Raw genomic sequence first — 17,602 nt, forward strand, 5'->3', positions numbered from 1 at the left:
CTTTCTTCCTTCCTTCCTTCCTTCCTTCCTTCCTTCCTTCCTTCCTTCCTTCCTTCCTTTCTTTCTTTCTTTCTTTCTTGTATATGAGCACATACTGTAGCTGCATAGATGGTTGTGAGCCTTCATCTGGTTGTTGGGAATCAAATTTAGGACCTCTGCTTGCTCTGGCCAACCCCGCTCACTCCAGTCTCGGCCCCGTTTACTCAGTCCCTTCTTGCTCCAGCCCAAAGGTTTATTTATTATAATAAATAAGTACACAGTAGCTGTCTTCAGATGCACCAGAAGAGGGTGTCAGATCTCATTACAGATGGTTGTGAGCCACCATGTGGTTGCTGGGATTTGAACTCAGGACCTTTGGAAGAGCAATCAGTGCTCTTACCCGCTGAACCATCCTACCAGCCCTGGCATGCATTCTAAAACCTAGCAATGGCAGCTAACTGCTTCCAGGGAAGCAATGCCCACTGCTCTGTACTTGCTCTCTTTGTTCTTCTCCCTCCAGAAGTTTCTCTCTAGCTTGGGAAACTTGAATCATGGAAGTTTGCTGCTGTACCATGTGGGGCCATGTGGGATTGGCTCCCGGTGGGATGAAGTCGCCTGCCACCAGGAGAAGAGAATGCATGGGGTAAGAAGAGCTACTGTAGGCATGGAGGCAGGGCGTCAGGCCAGGCTGGAAGACAAGGCCTGGGCACCCATTCCCTTCCTGAGATGCCAGTGGCTGGGCACTTTTCCCCAGGAGCATCCAGGGGCTCAGGCTCTTTGGGCTAACACAGAAGCCTCAGGGGCTTGACAGTTGTGTCCAGCAGAGACTGCCAAGAGCCCAGGAAATGTTACAAACACTTGGAGCTCAGCAGCTCTAACAGCAACATCTGCAGCCAACTTCCTTAACTCTTTTGTGAGCTATTCCCTGCACTTCGAGGTCATTTACCTAAAAAAAAAAAAAAAAAGTGAATCTAGGTTTGATGAACCTTTACAGAGGGAACAGAGATGTAGAAGAGAAACCAAATTTCCCAGAGCACATCCGGTCAGGGCGGCAGTGGCTGGAATGTTCCAAAAAAGTCAAGCACACTAGGTTGGGTGATCAGTGGCTGCAGCTTCTGCCAGGAGAGCACAAACTCCTCTCTGCTCTAGAATGAGAGTTTCCATCACAGCCAGTAGAGGTTGGACCCTGTCACATCGCTTCTAGATGGCTGCTCTAATTGCTGCTGTCAGAAGGCTAATTAACGCTCGAGTCCCTTTAGGACAAATGCACGGCAGGCCTCTGTGCTTCACAGGATCTGAGACCCTTGACTCCAGACTCAGATAACAGGAGGGACACTTCCTCCAGCCCTGGGCCACAGCAGTAGGCTGGAGCCTGGGGTTTCTGGTGTCCCACACCTCTGCAGGGCTGAGCATCTGATTGCCACACGGAGAAGGCACAGTAGTGACAGGAGTAGGCAGGTGGCGTGTGCCACCGCAGCCATAGCTCAAAGGGAAGTTTGCAGCAGAGGCAACAGGCAGAGACCTTTAGAAAGGCAGAGGCATCTAGAAAAGCTACATTCTCTAACTAGATTAGAGTATGGAATCTTTGTTTTTTTTAAGACTTCCAAAATTTTCCGTACATTTTGTGTCAGACAGGGTTTCAATCTTCCTTATTATTTGAAAGCTTATTTTTTCACTTTATTTGACATGATTTATTCATACTTTTGTTTGTATTAGTTAATTAATTACTTTGAAATAGGATATATCTATACAACCCTGGATATCCTGGAACTCCCTCCCTGTGTAGACCAGGCTGGCTTCGAACTCACAGAGATCTGGCTGCCTCTGCTTTCCGAGCACCTGGAATCAATGGTGTGCACCACCACATCCAACCTATTACTTTTGTTTTGGGGGGACAGGGTCTCATGTAGCCCTGACTGACTTTAAGCTTGTTATATGTTAGAGGCTGGCTTTGAACTTCTGATTCCACTTCCTATAACTGTATGTGCTGGGATAACCTTTTCCCCCAACCTTGGCCGGGTCTGATGGCTTTTATTGATCATCTTTGAACACCTGGGACCATTCTCTTGGTGCTAGGAAAATAGTGGTGAACAGAGCGGACAAGTGACTTCACTCTCAGCAAACTGACATTCTAGGTGGCCCAGGAGCCACACAATAACAACAGAATAATAAAAAATGGCGTGCCAGGGGATTATGAGCCGGGGGAGAAAATGGAAACAGAGTGGACAGGATGCTGGGGATGGAAAGTCATTTAAAATGGTCACAGGAGATGGCTTTGAAAGCATGACAACCTGAACTGTCACAATCCCCAGCACCCACACAAAAGCCTGCCATAGGGACAGGTGCCTGTAACCAGGACTGGGGAGACCAACACAGGCAGAGCTCCAAGGCTCACTAGCTGGCAAGTAATAGACCAGGCAGAGACCCTATCACGAGAGGTGAATGATAGCCTACAGGTGACACATGAAGGTGTTCTCTGGCCTCTACATTTTCTATACTCATGTAACACCAACGACTGGGGAAAATAAAATGGTAATAAGAAAGGTTTACTGGAGAAGAGTGTGGGGGATGGCAGGGTGAGGAGGACCTAGCAAAAGAGCCTGAGGAGAAGCCAGGGCACTGGAGGCCCCAAGGGGAGGAGGCCGGAAGAAGAGGCATTGTGGAGGTCGCAGAGTTTGTTCTATCCTGAGATAGTAAGGATGCAGTTTGTAGCTGGCTCGTTGGTGGGAGTCTGGGGGTTCTTCGGAGGATAGGCTCTTGCGCAGAGTTGAAAATAGCGTAATAGGGAAAGCCAACACTTTTGAGGGAATGAAAAGAAAACTGGGAGGAGTTGGGAGCAACAGTGGTTTTGTTTTTCATTTGTGTCTTTGGCTGGGGAGGTGGTGACTACAGCGAGCCTGTCAGCTGAGTACAGAGAATAGATGGGGAGCAGTGGGGCGGGACGGGGGGGGGGCGTCGACTGCTGGAGGCACCCGCAGCTGCATCTGAATGTTGTCTGCCTGTCTGCTGGAGGTGCTGGGCCAGTGGGAGTGGGCATGAGGGTTGGGGAGGGGACCAAGGTGCTTCTCTTCTCGTGGGTTCCCTGGGAGGAAGTCGACAGAGCTGAGAGGTAGGTGGGAGACTGACTGGGCTCAAGTGGCCCCCTAGCAGATGACAGCAGCGCTAAGGACCCATGGTGGTGGTGGGGGGCAGTCAGTGGTTAACTTGTTGGCTCAGTGGTCTCTCCTGGGTCACAGAAGGTGACTGCCTGAGTCACCAATACTACTATGATTTTCTTACAAAGCCTATGCTCTTTGGGCTCGACCCTGGCTCTGAGACAAGATTAGATTTCTATCTAACCCTTGTGGTCAATTCTTGAGACAAACACAGCCCAATCTGTGTTTCACTTCCTCTTTCTGGAGGGAATCTCCCCTGCCCATCTCCCCCACCCCCACCCCAGACTGGGGTGAGCAAGAGGATAGAGTTTGGGATTCCTGCTTAGGGTGGAAAGCCATATTAGGCAGTCAAGAACTTTGCAGGACTGGCTTTTGACAAGTGATGTCCAACAGCGCCCCCTTTGGGATTCTTAGAGAACCTGCAACTGCAATCGTTATAGGTGATTTTAACTTTAACGAACTTCCCCCTCCCTGCCCCTCTCTCTATGTGTACATATATACATATATATAATTAAATAGGCGATTCATGCACATGGTGTAAACTTCAAAAGGGAATGTGATGCCATGCAAATAAACCTTCCTCCCACCATGGCCTTCCGCTGCGGGGTTCTGGAGGCTGGGGAGGGAGATCTCCAAAGGCAGCCATTTCTGACAGTTCCTTGGGTATGCATAGATAATTTTAGTGACAACTGAAAAAAGTAAGGGGAGCGTGTGTGGGTAGAGCCATCTTGGCAGGCTGGGAATACTTACTCAGGAAACTCGATATCTATAAAATTCTTAGGCACATATCCTTCTTGGCTTCCGAGCTCCGCCTTGAGCCACTCCTCCTGGTTGCTTAGTATCTAGATGGAAAAGAACAAAGGATTTTGATGAGAGGACCCCAAGCAGCAGGAAGGGGCTGCAGAGTCTAAGGGATTGGATGGAACATCAGCCCCAGGGCTTAGTGGGGAAGAAGGGAACACCACCACTTACTTCTCTAGAATCTGGCTTCTCTTTCCACCATCATTTCTCTCCACTTATGCTGCCACTCATGTCACCCACCAGAGCTCAGACCTGGCGCTCAGAGACTGCCCTGCATCTCTTCTTACAATTTTAGTTCTTCACATGTCTGTATGTGTGTGTGTGTGTGCTTGCCACTGTGTGTGTGCACAAGTGCGCCAGAGAACATCTAAGGAGGCCGGAGGGCAACTTCTGGTAGTCCTCTCCTTCTGCTTTGTGGCTCCCAGGGATCAAAGTTACCCACTGAGCTGTCTTATCAGCCACCAATGCATTAATTCATTTGTTAATTTTTTTTTTTTTTTTTTGAGAGAAGTCCATGTGTAGCCCAAGCTGGCCTGGAACTCGCTACGATACGAAGGCTGGCTTTGAACTCTTGATCTTCCTGCTTCTACCTTCCAAGTACTAGGGTTATAGAAGTATAAAAACCATGTCTGACCAAAAAATTTATTTTTTAAACAAGAAGATTAAAACTTAAATGTCTAAGGGAGACCAGCTTTCTAAACTGTTAACGCTTCATATTTTCATATTCTCATTTTGAATTTTGAAAATGGTGGGAATGGGATTCCGGATATTTGGGATGACAGTTCGGGTATGGTGTCTCATGGCTGTCATCTCAACACTCAGGAAGGTGAGGCAGGAGGATTTCTGTCAGTTGGAGGCAAGCCTGAGCTACATAGCAGTGAGCTCCAGGGCAATAGAGTGAGAACTTGAGAGGGAGGAGGGCTCTCTACAGAGACACTTGCCAGGCCCTTTATAAACTTAGCACCAGATCATAGACAAAACGAAGAATTCTTCTGTCTCCTTACTATAGGGCCCTCCTTGACAGATACCCACATGTGGTTGCCTGCCTTGGCCACTCACTTACTCAGGAGACATGGCTGGATGTATCTTCATTGATTTCAGAAAAAAACAAAACAAAACAAAACAAGACACCCTTGAAAATACTTGCCATCTCCACTTAGAAAGCTTCTAAAGTATGTGGGCTTAGACTAGAACAGTGACTCTACCCAAGGGTGGCAGCATTAGAGACTGGGAAACCTTTGATGGTACCACCAAACCTCTGGTGTCACTTTCCAACAGCCCCTTCCCCCTCTCCTCCCCTTCCCTTCCCTCCCACCCCCACTTTTCGGTTCCTCTCCCCCTCTGGTTTCTGGGCTTGGAGGAAATATTAACTCTTTGCTTCTCTTTCTGGTAGCTGAAAATGTTTTCATGGGTGGAGATGCTAGGGCAGAAAGGAAGAGCAGAGGGCAGATGGGAAAGATAGCCTGGAGACTTCCCTAGGCAACGAATGGCTAATTGGGCCAATTGTGATGACCCAAGAACAGGGTCTGAGGTACATTCTTGGAGTTTGGCGTCTTCGCTCTAGCTGGGGGAGGTTAGAAGCAAGGGGCCTTGCAGCCTATGGTTGAAAATTCTGGATTTTTATCTTCAGATTGATAAAAAGATTTTTAAGCCAGGAAATGACAGTAAGAATGAGAGTTGAGGAGGAGCCTTGAGGAGGAGCTGGGGGTGGGGTAAAACCAGAGGAAGGACAGAGGGCGATGGGCGTAGCCCACCGGGTAAGGGACCATGGGGTCTGAGCTAAGGAGAGGTGAAGACCTATTTCAGAGGATTCGAGGAAGGAAAAGAGGAGCAGGGTTTTGTAACCGTTTAGGGTTGCTGAGGGAGAAGGGGATTCTGGGAAAACTTTGGGTTTCTAGCTTGGGAGACTGAGTGGGTGGTGATGTCTCACTGAAATAGAGAGGAGCAGGAGCAGGAGGGACCCGTGGGCTTCAGCTTGTAGAGGGTGAGTTCCGGCTGCACTCCTTCAACCGCGGAGAAACCCTCAGTGTGCTGTGGATGTGAGTGTTGGACGTAGGAGAGAGCTGGGGGCTGGTAACTTGGGGTTTCCAAGACTCATCCAGTGGAAGCCCTGGAACCCTTGGATTTCTGTCTTCCACATCAAAAGCTAATGCCTCCCTCCCTCTCTCCTTCCTCTCCTTCCTGCCACAGGGTTTCATATAGCCACCGAATCCCTAAGCAGCTGAGAGTGGTCTTGAATTTCTGATCCTCCTGCCTCCATCTTCTGAGTGCTGAGATTACAGGCAGACACCACCCCATCTATTTTATGCTGTGTTGGGAAAAGTCTCCAGGGCTCCCTGAATACCGGGTGAGCTCTCTGCAGCTGAGCTTCACCCCCAGGCCTAGGCTCCACTGTTGAATTTGTCTCATGAGACAGGGTCTCACTATGTAGCCCTGGCTGCCCTGGAACTCACTATGTAGACTAGGCTGGCCTCAAACTCACAGAGACCAGCTTGCCTTTGCCTCTCCAGTGTTGGGATTAAAAATGTGGTACCGTTGGCTGGGCAGCGGTGGTGCACGCCTTTAATCCCAGCACTTGGGAGGCAGAGGCAGGAGGATTTCTAAGTTCGAGGCCAACCTGGTCTACAGAGTGAGTTCCAGGACAGCCAGGGCTACACAGAGAAACCCTATCTCGAAAAACAACAACAACAACAAAAAGTGGCACCATTATGCCCCGCATTGCCTCTGATATCACTGCTGAGATGGAAGAAAAGTGCCATCAGGTTTGGAACAGGAAAATGTGGTTTCTAGCTTGAGCTCTGTCATTAGCTGTGTGACACAGGACAAATCAATTAGCCATCTGAAATGTAGCAGCTCACTGGAGCCTTACAGAGCTTAGGTGAGGACAGACAGACCTCTGGCACAGGAATATGTATGGGTATTTTTTTTTCCCCTTCCAGACTGGGCTCCTCTAGGTAGCCCTGGCTGTCCTGGAACTTGCTCCATAGACCAGGCTGGCTTCGAACTCAGATCTGCCTGTGTCTGCCTCCCAATTGCTGGGATCAAATACCTGGGTCACCAAGCTGGCAAACATTCATACACACACACACACACACACACACACACACACACACACACGTTTAATACTGTTTCTTTATTAGGGAGGACTCAAGTTCTATTGGACATGGAAGGGCTTGTAATTCTTGCAAGCACTGTTCATGAATGTTCGGGCTGTGATCATTTGTCTCTGAAGCAGTAAAAGCATGTCCCATATTTGAGCTCGAGAAATGCTGAGAACAGAAACTTTCTAACATCAAATGTGTCTCTCAGCTTTGCTGAGGATGGGTGTGGGTCTGTGTGTGCTGGGGGGACTGAGGGGGCGGGGAGGCACAAACTAGGTCAAGGGAAGGCGAGGAAACTCAGCTGCGGCATCGTGTATCCACTTAAAAAGCACGAGAACGTTCGTTCCCCTCGGTGCACCATGCGCTGCTCCGGAATTGACAGCTTTGGAATTAGTTTCTCCTGTCACAGTCGACCCTGGGGGAGGTGGGGGTTGGCCAGGGTAACCAACGTCAAATCCTAATGGGGCAGAGGTGAGGGAGAGAGATGCCATTTGGAAATTGGCTTATCACAGTACGAATCACCCTACATAGCTTGCCTTCTGACCAGAAACCAGCGCAATTCAAGTAATCATGGCCAGCAGTCATCTACTTCCTCCAGAAACCAAAGATTGTCCGGGACTGCCAGCTATTGTCTCTACCACCTGGGGCTTGATCTGCCTGAGATTATGTTTCCAGAGAGGTGAATTTACAGGCATTTTATAGTAGATAGAAGGTTGGGTTTTTTTTTTTTTTTTTAATCTCTCATTTTCTGCAGAGAAAAGTGTTTTGTTTTTTTCTTTTGAGGGGTGATGGCTTCCTCCTGCTGGTGTGGGCCCTGAGTCCCAGAGCTTCCTGTTCTCATCTCTCCATCGATTCAGTTCTCCTATCTCTTTGTACCCCTCACGTAAGCCCGGGCAAAGAGTACGGCCCAGACACACGAAGTTCTACACTTAAACTGCTGTGCCGTCTTTCTTCAAATATTCCCCAAGAGAATAATTTTCTGGGTTACATGGCCTGAGAATAAGCTAGATGTGGGAAGAAAGGCCGGAAGTACAGCTGGGAAGAAATGTAAAATTGGATGGAAGTACAGCTCTTAGAGGCACAGTGGAAAGCCAGGGCATCGCAGAAGTTAATTGTGTGGGATTAAGTCGGTGCTTTTAGGCCTCTCTTAGTAGGGAGAAATGGGGTCGACTTGGACACATTATAGAAACAGGGAGGAACAAACTGGGTCAAAAGCCATTTTCCAAAGCTGCAGGCGGATCCCAGTGTAGATCGGTACCCTGTATAGCCACAGGTATGAACACGAAAAGTGTGATCCCCCAATTCCTTTCCAACTGTTTATTTCCCTGGAGGACAAGGAGCAAGCCCCTTTGGTAGAGGCTCCTTGTCCACCATCTTGTCTGCCGTCCCACCTGCTGTTTTAGCTGGGAAGGCAGAGAAGGAGTGGGAGAGGATCGCTGGAAAGCTAGCCAAACGCATCTTTGTACTTCTCTAATGAAAAAGTCTGTCTAATCGTTCGAGCTGAAGGCCAATCAACCCGAGCACCTCCAAGTGACTTTCTAGGGCACTTAAGAGCTGTCCTTGAAATGGTCTGCAGAGGTCCCTGGGCATGTTTTCGCAGGCTTGCGATGACTGACATGATCATTAATGGCCACCATTCAGACACAAGAGCTCTGGCGCGGGCTCTCTGTGGTTTACTTTTGCAGCCCTGGCTGCAACGTGCAAACCTGGGAAAGGTGGGCAGACTTGACTTGCTGATGGGACTCTAAGTGGCCACATAGATGACATTCCCCAGGTCAAGACATATGCTCGGGGATGTGGCTTGTGAAAGATGCTGGGAAGGCACAGTGTTGAACTGGAGTCTCTCTGCTCTCATGGAGTTTCTCAATGGAAGAACCCACTATTCATTCATTCATTCATTCATTCACTCATCTCACTTAATAATAAGCATCATTCTGCTTCTAGAGATGCTGAAGTATGTGTAACCCTCATCCCTACAAAACTTTGGCCAGTGAGGTAGCCAACAAGGAAATGGGCAATTAAGATCACATGTGGTGGGGCTAGAGAGATGTCTCAGCGGTTAAGCACTGACTGCTCTTTCAGAGGTCCTGAGTTCAATTCCCAGCAACCACATGGTGGCTCACAACCACAGCAATGGGATCTGGCGCCCTCTTCTGGTGTGTCTGAGGATAGTGATGATGTATCCACATACATAAAATAAATAAAACCTTAAAAAAAAATCACATGTGGTAAGGAACTGTGGTGGTGAGAGATGGCCCTGAAAGGACAGCTTGTCTGAGGCAACACTGTAAGTGTGTGAGATGCTGGGAAACAGATAATGGAGAGGGGTTACCTCAAAGATGTGTGCTGTGAGTACGTGTGTACACACGGGCCTCCCGTGAGGGTGATGAGACTAGATAAGGGTTAGATTTCAATGAGTTGGTAATGGTAATGGGAGTGCTTTTGAGGAAGGATATGATCTGATCTGCTTTGTCTTTGGGAAGAGTCCTTCTGGCACCAGTGCGTAGCCTGACTGGGGAGGAAGAGAGAGGAGACAACGGCTTCCGAGAACCGTTGGTGGAGAGAGCAGGAAGGCGTGTCGTCATGATAATATGGCCACTGCTTGCTCAGTGTCTGCTTTGGACCATGACCTTTAACTCCTTTCCTAGACTCTGCAGGATAGGCCATCCTTTCACAGAGGCAAACACTGAGGCTCACACTGATGATGCTCACACTGAGGCTCACACTGAGGCTCACACTGAGGCTCACACTGATGAGGCTCACACTGATGATGCTCACACTGAGGCTCACACTGATGATACTCACACTGATGAGGCTCACACTGAGGCTCACACTGATGATACTCACACTGATGAGGCTCACACTGATGATGCTCACACTGAGGCTCACACTGAGGCTCACGGTGAGGTTCACACTGATGCTCACACTGATGCTCACACTGATGAGGCTCACACTGATGCTCACACTGATGATGCTCACACTGAGGCTCACACTGAGGCTCACGGTGAGGTTCACACTGATGCTCACACTGATGCTCACACTGATGAGGCTCACACTGATGCTCACACTGATGATGCTCACACTGAGGCTCACACTGAGGCTCACACTGAGGCTCACACTGATGATACTCACACTGAGGCTCACACTGAGGCTCACGGTGAGGTTCACACTGAGGCTCACACTGATGAGGCTTACACTGATGCTCACACTGATGCTCACACTGATGATGCTCACACTGAGGCTCACACTGATGCTCATACTTAGGCTCACACTGAGGCTCACACTGATGAGGCTCAGACTGATGAGGCTCACACTGAGGCTCACGACTGAGGCTCACACTGATGATGCCTACACTGAGGCTCACACTGAGGCTCACACTGATGCTCACACTGAGGTTCACACTGAGGCTCACACTGATGCTCACACTGGCAGGTGCCTAGGCCCAGGCTACACAGCTCACAGGCTGGGAACTGAATCCATATTCATGGGGTGACAAAGCCTGTGTTCCTTTGTTCTAGCATCACAGTTTTTCTTTTTCTTCCCTTGGGGGACTTAGGGAAAGAAATATATTTAGAACAGAGATAGTACATAAGGAACAGAGAGCGCTCCATGCAGGCCCTGGCCCAGTCACTGTCTCTGTGTGATTTTGACAGGTTGTTTAATCCCTCAGCCTCCGTTTCGCTCTCAACCTCCTAGGTTTGCTGAGATGCCACAATAGTACCCGTATCCCCTGTGCCAGTCTTGGTTCGAAATAGACTCAGCTGATGGCAGTCCTGACCACCAGGATTTGGCAAGAGAGGTGTCTAGCAACTGAACTTTGATGGTACATCTATTACAGACAGAAGAATAACTTGGATGGAAGTTGGGTTGGGTGGGTCTAGGGGGATGTGTGAGCCTGATGGCAGGAGGTAATATCCGGCAGACAACTGGTTCTGGGGTCCAAGGCAGGGGTTAGTGAGGGAGAAAGGTACAGAGTGGGCTATCTTGAGCGCAGAGTCAGAGAAGAGGGTGAGGTGATTCAGAGCAAAGAGAATCAGAAGGCCAAGGACATAGCTTCAGGGGAGTGGATATATCAGATTAGAGAGAGGACAGGAACACTCACAAACAAGACCTGGAGGAGAGGTTGAGGGGAGAGAGAACAAGACAGGGGTGCCATCGAGCAAGGGAAAGAGCCCCAGTGAGGGGCAGCCAATAGAGTCTCTGATTTGTCTTCTAGAAAAGTCTCCTTCTGGGACCAGTGTGTGGAATGATTGAAGGAGGAAAAGACAGGAGGCAATGACTTCAGTCAAGGGGCTGCCAGCCAGTCACCTGAGAGACTAGGAGAGGGGGAAGGTACATAGGTGTCTTGATAGAACATTCAACTCACATGAAGGCGGTTGCAGCACATGCTGGGTAGTTTTTGTTAACTTGACACCAGCTAGAGTCATCTAGGAAGAGGAATGTAAACTGGAATCAGATTGGCCCCTAGGCAAGACCGTGAGACATCTTCTTGATTAATGATTGAGTGAGAGGGCCCAGCCCACTGTGGGTGGTACCATCCCTAGGCAGGTGGGTTGGATAACTAAGGTAGAGTAAGCCAAGAGTCCTTAAGCAGCGAGAGCAGTTCCTCCTGTGGTCTCTGAATCAGTTCCTGCTTCCAGGTTCCTGCCTTGAGTTCCTGCCCTGACTTCCCTCAGTGATGGACTTTGATGTGCAAGTGTAAGTCAAACAAAACCCTCCCCTCCCCAAGTTGCTATCACAGCAACAGGAAACAAACCAGGACACAAAATAAAAGGCAGACTTCAAAGAGCCATGGAGCCAAGAGGGGAAGAGGACTGCTCCCTTTTGAGCAAAAGGGACAGGAAATCAGTAAAGAGGCAGCCTGGGAACAGAGCTGAGGGAACGCTCATTTGCTTGTTTTTCCTTTCGCTCTTCTGGATAACAGAAGATAACAGGGGCGCTTAAGCAAGGCATTAGGTCTGTGTGTGATGAACACGGGGCGGGAGTTAGGCTGAGCAGGGGGTACTTCTATGTGTTGGTATCTGAATGGTCACAGTGCCCCACAGAGGAGGGAGGGGAGACTTACCATCGCATGACAAGTGTCTCTGTGACCTCAGTAAGGGTCTGAAGATGCGAAGGCCACCATTTCCTCGACTGGTTGCCTAACCTATGTGAGCTTATAAAACTTCAAACTTGGGACACTGTGGGGTCAACCATAGCATGAGGTCTTTCATGCTGAAACCAGTTAGAAAGCTATACACTGTGTGTGTGTGGGGGGGGGGTATGGGTGTGGGTGTGTGTGGGTGTTAGATGACAAATGAAGCCATTCTGTTCTACATGCATGTGTTCTGTGGGCACTTTTCCAGGTTGCCCTCTGACACCCCAACAAGGGCCTTTGTATGGCCCACAATTCTCTGTGGCAAGATACAACAGTGGCCTTGGTGACTCAGACCTGTGAGAGGACCACCTGGACAACTGAGGACAAGAGCTGAGGCATGCTCTTAGAGGGTGCCCTGAGGTCACATAGGTCCCCTGCCACCACATACTCCCGAATGTCCTGTGGACGGGCTTTTCTATTCCTTTGAAAATCATAAGGGCTAGCTTTTGGAGTATGTTATAGACACTTGGGATGTGGGAGAAGTCCAATGCTACTTCGGCTCCGCAAATGGCCACTACAACTCAAATGGGGCCCGGAAGCAAATTTTAAGAAGCCCCTTAGTGGCTGGGGATGCATGGGCTCCATCGAGTCACCCTGGCTGCCTCCACCTGCACCTTTTCCTTGCATTTCTTTGAGTTTACTGTTTCCTGATGTTCCCACTGCCACACTTGCACTTGGCCCACCCTTCGGGGTGGGATCCCATGTTCCCCCACGCATGCTCCTGAGTACCGAGCTGAGAGCGTCTACGATAGCCCATCAGAGATGTGTGCTGCACACTCCATGTGCGCACTCCATGCCACAGGTGGGAGAAGGAGGGTGACTTACGGCAGCTCTGAATTTCTGTTGCCCAACCTGGTGTCCAGCACATAGGTGCTCAGAAGGAACAATCTGGAGGGATATGGACTTCTCTTTTTATGGAACTGCACTGGGCTGTGCTCAGAGCCAGGCTCCTTTAAGGATGAATTCTCTGGGGCTTGGAGGGGGCTCAGGCAGTAAACAGCCCACCATGCAAGCACAAGGTCTTGAATTCAGATCTCTGGTTATGGAGGCATGAGTCTAGGCACAGGGGAGGTAGAGACAGGCGGGTCACTGGAGCTCACTGGTCAGCCTGCCTAAGTCAAATTAGTGAGCTCCAGGTTCAGTGAGAGATAGTGCTTCAAAAAATTATGGTGGAAGGATGTTATATAGTGTGGTGAGGTGGTGCCATGGTGGGCTCATGCCAAGATGTACCCTTGAGTAATTATGCCATGCAACAGATCTGATATAAAGGGGGCTTGCTGGGGGAAGGGAGAGGAGTGAGGACTTCAGGAAAGGCCATGAGAGGTGGGGGGTGGGGGTGGGAGTGGGGGGCTGAGTGGAGCAGAGGGCAGAAAGGGAGAGAATTGGGGAGAGACAATACCAAGAACAGAAAGTGAGCTGGGGTGGTGGGCAGTCCTTTTTATAATTGACACACACTTGGCACACATGGTGGTAGCCAGCAGGTAATGACAGTAGGTGACATAAGCTGTTGCTAGGTCCCTGAGAGGAGCCTTGTGGAATTGCCTGTAAGCTAACAGAAGATGCCTGATATAAACTTCTGGACTCTACCCTTATGTGCATACACGTACATGGGCATGCATACACATGTGCACATGTACACATATGTATGTGCATATACATCTGCATACACATGAGCATGTGCATATATACACACACACACTCTCTCTCTCTCTTGTTTGCCCGACTAGGGAGCTATTATGATGAGGGATGAGAGATGGAGCACTTGTATCCTCCCTATAGCAAAGGCCTGTTCCTCTGCATGTCTTCCAGGCAGTACTAATGGGATAAAGGCTTGGTATTGGCTAAAAGTCACAGAAGTTCTCTACACATGGATGGTCAGTAGATTGCCCTAGAAATAAACTTTGGCACTCTCTCCCTCTCCCCACTTCTCTCTCTCTCTCTCTCTCTCTCCTCTGTTTTGTTTTGAGACAGGGTCTCATGTAACCCAGACTGACCTCAAACTCACTATGTAGCCAAGGCTGGCATTGGAACTCTTAATCCTCCTGCCTCTACCTCCTGAGTGCTAGGGTTATGAGCATGTGCCCACATCTGGTTTTGAAAGAAAAAAAAAAAAAAGAAGAAGAAGTCTGCACTCTTTTTAGCAACAGAGGCATAGGTTGTTAGGTGGCCTTGGTGGCCAGGCCCAGGGAACCTCAGCCCCTCACTACTCCCCTGGGAGCCCACATTACCTACCTTCAGAATGTCTCCAGTGCGAAAGCTCAGTTCATCCTCACCCGAGGCCATGAAATCAAACTTGGCAGTGGCTTCCATGTCTTGACGAGAAGCTGGAAGAGAAACAATGTGGTCATTTTGCCTTTCCACCAGGGACGGGCTGCAGAGCAGATGGCACTGCCTGGCAGGCTCAGCAGTGGGCAGGAGGGTGGCCCAGTGGATGTCTGCAGGCTGGAGAGCTAGGCTCAGGCGGTGGAGAAGGCTGTGCGAGGCCAGAGCTCATGTTTGCAACAAGAGCTGCTGCAGCCTTCCAGATCTGCTTCCCCAAATCATTCTCTAGATACCAGAAGTAGGAAATACAGCCAGTGACAGCCCAGCCCCTCGCCCCCCAACTCCCTTACCGCCTCCCCCCAGCCCCTGGCCTGTCCCTGCTTCTGAGGCCATCTCTGTTTGTCACTGATAAGGACAGAAGGCTTGCTATCAACTGGAACTTGAGGCCCAGGGGGCTAGAAAAGACTGCTCTGTAAACACTGTCCTGGGGCTGTCCCTCGGCAGCTATATTTAACCAGGCAGTGTTAATTAGACAGATGCCATTTTCCCTTTTACATCTGAATCATTTAAGAGAATTAGACAGTATTGGCCAATGGGGAACTCGGCATCCTTCTGCCCAGTTTGACAGTAGGAAGCGTTTTGTTTTTTTGATCTGGGAAACATAGTTGGTCCGGCAACTTCTTGTAACATCATGATGTAGCCCAAGTACATCTCAGAAATTTCAATTTCCATAGTTCTAAATTGAATTAACCTGTCTCACAGTAAACTCCCATGTACTGATCACTGTGTCTGCCTGTATACTACAATAAATATGAACAAGGTTCAAATTCAAGGAATTGTTGGGAATGCCACAGAAAGAACTGAGTGGAGTGTGTGTATGTGTGTATGCATGTATATGTATGTGTGCTTGTGAGCATGTAAATGGCTGTATGATATCAGATATCTTTGAGAATCTCAGTTTCCTCACCTTTAGAATGGGAATCTTAATATTCAGTGGATCAAGTTGTGAAATGGAGTTAAATAATAGTTGCAAATACGGCACAGAATACAGCTGGAGAGTATTTATGTTTTAAAATAACTGTATGGGCTGAAGAGGTAGTTCTGTGGATAGAACGCTTGTCTAGTATGCATGAGGGATTCAGTATCCAGCACCACATAAGCCGGCATGGCAGCACATCATGGCGGCACATCCCTGCAATCCCAGACTCAGGAGGGAGAGGCCAGAGGATGAGAAGTTCAAGGTCATCCTTAGCTCTGCAGTGAGTTGGAGGCCAGCCTGTGCTACATGGCATCCTGTATCAGGATAATAATGACAGCCCTAATTTTATGGAAGAAATCCCTCCCCAGCTGAGGCAGCCTGAAGCAGAAAAGAAGACGATGTTGCCCATCTCCTAGAAACTGTCCTCCCTGACTGTGGCACTTAATCAGCAGGACTGTCACATCCTCTGATCCTCTGCTAAAACAGCTTACTGTCAGGGCAGCAGCTGGAAAGTGATGGTTCGGCATTTAGGTTGGACAAAATTTCGCTAATTCTCACCCTTTGGGTGAGTTAATACGTTGACTCTCAGACCTAGTGGGCTCTCAGTGATCAGGAAACTGAGGAGGCAAGCAGTTTCCTCAGGAGCTTCTCTCCCTCTCAGCGAGATCTGGGGACAGCCAGGAAGGGAGCAGTAGGTGGCAGGGTGCAGCAGGGAGCTCTTGGTGGATTAGTGCGGGCTGACTCAGGGAGAAAGCAGGGTGCTCTCGAGAGGCTTAGGAAGCTGACTTCCTAAGTCTGCTTTGTTTCCTGAAGATGAATTGTGAGGTGACCATTACCAATCTCTAGAGGCAGACAAGCATCACTCATAAAATGCCAAACAAGATGCCATTGTAGACTCTCTGCCTCTCCCCCCTAGCCAGATACATTCTTTTCTGTACACTTTCTTCAAGATCTGTCCATCTGAGGCAAATGAACATGTTGGTCGACCCACCGAGCAGACAGGAATAACTCTGCCCTTCTTCCTTAAGGCTAAATGCTTTTGCTGAATGGAGTCACCCCATTATGTTACCGCTCCGGAACCCTTTCTCCGAATTAAAGTCTTGCCTCTGGTTTGCAGGGGGACATGACTTCTGTGGGTCACCGTCATGGTATCCACAGTAGACACTTGGTCACCTCGAGAGATCAGGTGTCAGGTGAACGGTCCTGAAAACCGTGATCCCATTTCCATATAAATTTACCTTAATAAGCGAGGTGAGAACAAGGGGAGGCAAATGCTAAATGTATTTAAAAGTCACGCAAAGTGCAGAGGAGAGAAGCGTGCTCTGGCCGTGACCTTGAGCTTGGGAAGGTCAAACCTGAGCGCCTGGCTCCCAACAGCTGTACATCACTTTGGTGAAAAGGCCCGGACAGAAGTAGAATTGCGACTTGCATAGTGTCACTTTTCTGTCTCCTCCACCCCACAGGGAAGGTTGGCAGTGTGGCAGAGACAGAGGTACAGACCTATCACACAGCTCCCCAGCTTGTCATTTTAATCCTGACTCTGAAAACCCAGCTAAACAAGCCTTCTCTTCCTGAGATCCACTCCCATTTCCCTTTGCGAGATAAAATCTGTTTTATGGGAGGGCAATATTCAAGGTGGGGGAGGGGGTGCTTTGGTTGGGGTCACAGGGCTAACATTAGTAGTAGTATGTCACCTTCAGTTTGACTGTTGAAAGGCATGGACCTTTAGATATTGATTCTTGTATATTCATTAGTGTTGATTTGGAAAAGTTTAACAAGGACCACTAGGGGAAGAGGGAAATTGAACTATCAATATAGTTTATTCAGTAAATATTGATTGGTTTTTATTTATTTATTTTCTGTAACAGTCTGCACCTGTCACTGCTACATTTTACACCTGGGAAACACATTTCTATATTTCTATAGAGATGACTAGATTTCAGGGTTGGATAGTAGTGGTGAAAGGAATGAGGGAAGAAGGAAGGCAAGGAGGTGGGGAGAGCATAGCCTGGATTCAAACGTGTGTCTTCATGCTGTTCTCTGTAATTTCAGTGCTCCTGACTTCTGGGAGAGATGAAGAGAGAGACCCCCTTTCCAGAGATCTCCATCCTCACAGATGGACTCAGTGCAGGGTCCCTGCCAGGGGCTGGCTTTAGAAATGGCTGAAATGCCACCTGCCACACAGCAT

The 17,602-nt window shown here is 49.0% G+C and overlaps 1 protein-coding gene across 1 annotated transcript in view; it reads right to left on the bottom strand.

Annotated features, from left to right (window-relative positions):
* The window catches only part of Grap2 (GRB2 related adaptor protein 2), an 80,112-nt gene that overhangs the window by 13,999 nt on the left and 48,511 nt on the right, over positions 1 to 17,602 (bottom strand). The window contains exons 2-3 of the mRNA XM_021184080.3: positions 14,406 to 14,497; positions 3,885 to 3,976 (exon numbers count right to left, since the gene is read on the bottom strand). Coding sequence (XP_021039739.1) covers positions 3,885 to 3,976; positions 14,406 to 14,483 — 170 coding nt within the window. The 5' untranslated portion in view covers positions 14,484 to 14,497. The remainder of the gene's footprint in view (positions 1 to 3,884; positions 3,977 to 14,405; positions 14,498 to 17,602) is intronic.

The sequence above is a fragment of the Mus caroli genome, unplaced genomic scaffold, assembly GCF_978045245.1.
Source record: "Mus caroli unplaced genomic scaffold, Mus_caroli_1 scaffold_16, whole genome shotgun sequence".
Classification (NCBI taxonomy): Eukaryota; Metazoa; Chordata; class Mammalia; order Rodentia; family Muridae; genus Mus; species Mus caroli.